At 42.7% G+C, this 3,488-nt stretch overlaps 2 protein-coding genes across 2 annotated transcripts in view; one reads left to right on the top strand and one right to left on the bottom strand.

The window, feature by feature from the left end:
* LOC106868983 (RAB6-interacting golgin) overlaps window positions 1-2,488 on the bottom strand; it is a 36,524-nt gene extending 34,036 nt beyond the window's left edge. The window contains exon 1 of the mRNA XM_052977283.1: window positions 2,356-2,488. The gene's annotated coding sequence lies outside the window, so the exon portion shown is untranslated. The remainder of the gene's footprint in view (window positions 1-2,355) is intronic.
* LOC106868982 (E3 ubiquitin-protein ligase CCNB1IP1) overlaps window positions 192-3,488 on the top strand; it is a 26,492-nt gene continuing 23,195 nt past the window's right edge. The window contains exons 1-2 of the mRNA XM_014914466.2: window positions 192-281; window positions 2,258-2,273. Of these exons, the coding sequence (XP_014769952.1) occupies window positions 192-281; window positions 2,258-2,273 (106 nt within the window). The remainder of the gene's footprint in view (window positions 282-2,257; window positions 2,274-3,488) is intronic.

Raw genomic sequence — 3,488 nt, 5'->3', positions numbered from 1 at the left:
TGGAGCCTGGTGTAGCCATCTGATTCGCCAGTCCTCAGTCAAATCGTCCAACCCATGCTAGCATGGAAAGCGGATGTTAAATGATGATGATGTTCTTGAGAATCTTTTTTTTTTTAATCCAAAATAAATGACATGGTGCTCCATCTTATATGTATAAGAAAATCAATAATCAACTAATTGGAGTGACAAGAATGCTACTGCCCAAAAGATCGCAAGTACCAGCAAAAATTATTAAAAAACTACTTCACTATAAATTCATGATTTCTGAAGATTCTGTTGAAGTTTGTTCATGTTTCTTAATCTGAAATCAATACGTTATTCCTATACAATTCCCTTGGCTTATCTGCCAGTTGTATTAAAAAGTAACACTTTTGGCCTCTAAAACTCACCTTGATTTGTACTCTGTGTCAGCTTACATGCTGGCATATACGGTAAATTAGTGTTAAATATATTTAATATAGTTTTGATATAGTGTTAATATATTTAATAGGGACTATTAAACAGTTAATTAGAATTAATTATGCAATGAGACAGACATCTGGGAAATAGAAGCATAAGACCACCCTGCGTGGCACACTGCGCCAACAGAGGTGTCACCTCCTATGAACAAAATTGGTTTGCAGGAGCGTAAAGGAAATGTGAACTAAGCAAGTCCAGAGTCAACTCCTTGTCTTCAGTTCCAGCAATGCCAGACCTGTGGCAGAGTCTTCCGAGAGTGGATTGGATTGATTGGTCACAACTGGATACACCACGCCCTGTCTTCTTCACCTATGTGATGTCCTAGGTCATCATCGACAATGATGGATGAACTAATAATAATAATAGTAATAGAATAATCATCATCATCATCGTCGTCGTTTAACGTCCGCTTTCCACGCTAGCATGGGTTGGATGATTTGACTGAAGACTGGTGAAACCGGATGGCTACACCAGGCTCCAATCTGATCTGGTAGAGTTTCTACAGCTGGATGCCCTTCCTAACGCCAACCACTCCGAGAGTGTGGTGGGTGCTTTTACGTTCCACCGGCACAAAGGCCAGTCAGGAGGTACTGGCAACGGCCACGCTCGAAATGGCGTATTTTACGTGCCACCTGCACAGGAGCCAGTCCAGCGGTACTGGCAACGAACTCACTCAGTATTGAAAATTAACTAGAATTAATTATGTGGTGAGATAGACAGTTACGTTAGTGTTAATATATAACCAAGGTGTCACTTAAAAAGCATTGGTGTTGGTTCTGGTGCCACGTAAAAAACGCTGGTGGTGCCACGTCAAAAGCACTGGTGCTGATGCTACGTCAAAAGCACTGGTGCTGGTGCCACATCAAAAGCACTGGTGCTGATGCCACGTCAAAAGCACTGGTGCTGGTGCCACGTCAAAAGCACTGGTGATGGTGTCACATAAAATGCACTGGTGCTGGTGCCACGTAAAAAGCGCTGGTTCTGGTGTCACGTAAAAGACCCTGGTGCTGGTGCCACATCAAAAGCACTGGTGCTGATGCCACGTCAAAAGCACTGGTGCTGGTGCCACGCCAAAAGCACTGGTGCTGATGCCACGTCAAAAGCACTGGTGCTGGTGCCACGTCAAAAACACTGGTGATGGTGCCACGTCAAAAGCACTGGTGATGGTGTCACATAAAATGCACTGGTGCTGGTGCCACGTAAAAAAAACGCTGGTGGTGCCACGCCAAGAGCACTGGTGCTGGTGCCACGTCAAAAGCACTGGTTGTTGTGACCTGTAAAAAGCGCTGGTGCCACGTAGAAAGTGCTGGTGACTCACAAAAAGCACTAGTGGTGGTGGTGGTGACATCTAAGAGATGCTGGTGCCACATAAGAAGCACTGGCGCTGGTACCACGTAAAAGGCACTCAGTACATTTTGTAAAGTGGTTGGCATTTGGAAAGGCATCCAGTTATAGAAACCAAGCCAAAACAGGCTGGTGTGGCCCCTGATCTTGCCAGTTCCTGTCAAGCAGTCCAACCCCATGCCAGCATGAAAAACAGACATTAAATGTTGATGATGATGATGGAGAGTATTTAAAAGTTGACGAGAAGTATTTATGTGGTAAGACATATAATTAAGCTAGTGTTAATATATTTAGTGTAGAGAGGGCTTGAGAGTTAACGAGATAGTTATATGAATGCTCTTTAAAAGTAAGTTAAAGATAGTATCTAAGAAAGCAAGTTCCTGATGTAGTTTGCTTATGAAATGATTAACTTTAATGTTTATCTAACAAGGTTTATTTTTTCTCTTAATTTCAGGTCACTTCCTGTTCTCGTATCCTTTATCTGTGGATTCAGTTGAAAGAAAATAATGTCTCATTGTTTTTTGAATTATTTCTATTTATTTAGAATCTTACCTTGTGTTGCTTTAGTCCCTCAATCCCCTGGGAGTCGCTGTGGTGATGCCCTCATATGATGCTGTCTTGGGTTATATTAAGCTTCCTCACACCCTTCCCCTCTGCAAGTCTGTCTCATCAGAGTGGCTTTCTTCTTCCTTCCTTCCTTCCTTTTCCCCCTCTTCTATTTCTTTAGTGTGCAGCAGCCAGGATCCTCCTCCCCATCCTCTGCTCCCCTCCTCTTCCTTGTTCCTCCTCCACACTCCCTCCTACCACCACTGTCTTTCATTTCCTCCTTTCTACCTTTTTTCCTCTTTCCCCTTACCCCCCCTTTCCTTTTGTCATACCTCCTCCTCCTCCTTTCCACTTTCTCTTTCTTTTTCCTTCCCTCTTCCTCTTCCTCTTTCTTCACTTTTCCTTCTTGTAGTTCTTTGACCTCCAGGTCAACTGTAATAAAACAAAACCAACTCATGTTCCAAGACATTCCAGCCATGGCCATTTTGTTTGTTTAGGGGTTCTGTCTAGGATTACCCATGTCGAATGTGTTTTATCATTATTTGTGACAATATGCGATCTGAGGGAAAATTGGCTACTGTTTCTAGCAGGTCAAATGACCACATAGCTGTCTCTGTATTCACTTGTTGCTAAGTTGTAAATATAGATATTACATTTTTGGCCCAAGGTCAACCCTGACAGAGCATTCATTTAAACACATATTCCAGATTATCCTCTTATTTTTTTTCCAGTACAGCTTATCTTGGACTACATCATGGTTTGAGGTAGATCTTAGAGAAAAAATGTCCTGGCGTCAATTAATTCAACTAAAAATAAAATTCTTCCATAGGGTGCCCTATTACTCTCTTTTTACTCTTTTACTTGTTTCAGTCATTTGACTGTGGCCATGCTGGAGCACCGCCTTTTAGTCGAGCAAATCGACCCCAGGACTTATTCTTTGGAAGCCCAGTACTTATTCTATCGGTCTCTTTTGCCGAACTGCTAAGTTACGGGGACATAAACACACCAGCATCGGTTGTCAAGCGATGTTGGGGGGACAAACACAGACACACAAACACATACATATATATACGACGGGCTTCTTTCAGTTTCCGTCTACCAAATCCACTCACAAGGCTTTGGTTGGCCCGAGGCTATAG

Source organism: Octopus bimaculoides, chromosome 27 (genome assembly GCF_001194135.2).
Source record: "Octopus bimaculoides isolate UCB-OBI-ISO-001 chromosome 27, ASM119413v2, whole genome shotgun sequence".
NCBI lineage: Eukaryota > Metazoa > Mollusca > Cephalopoda > Octopoda > Octopodidae > Octopus > Octopus bimaculoides.
The sequence above is the reverse complement of the archived record's forward strand: the minus strand, read 5'-3'. Positions and strand labels throughout refer to the sequence as shown.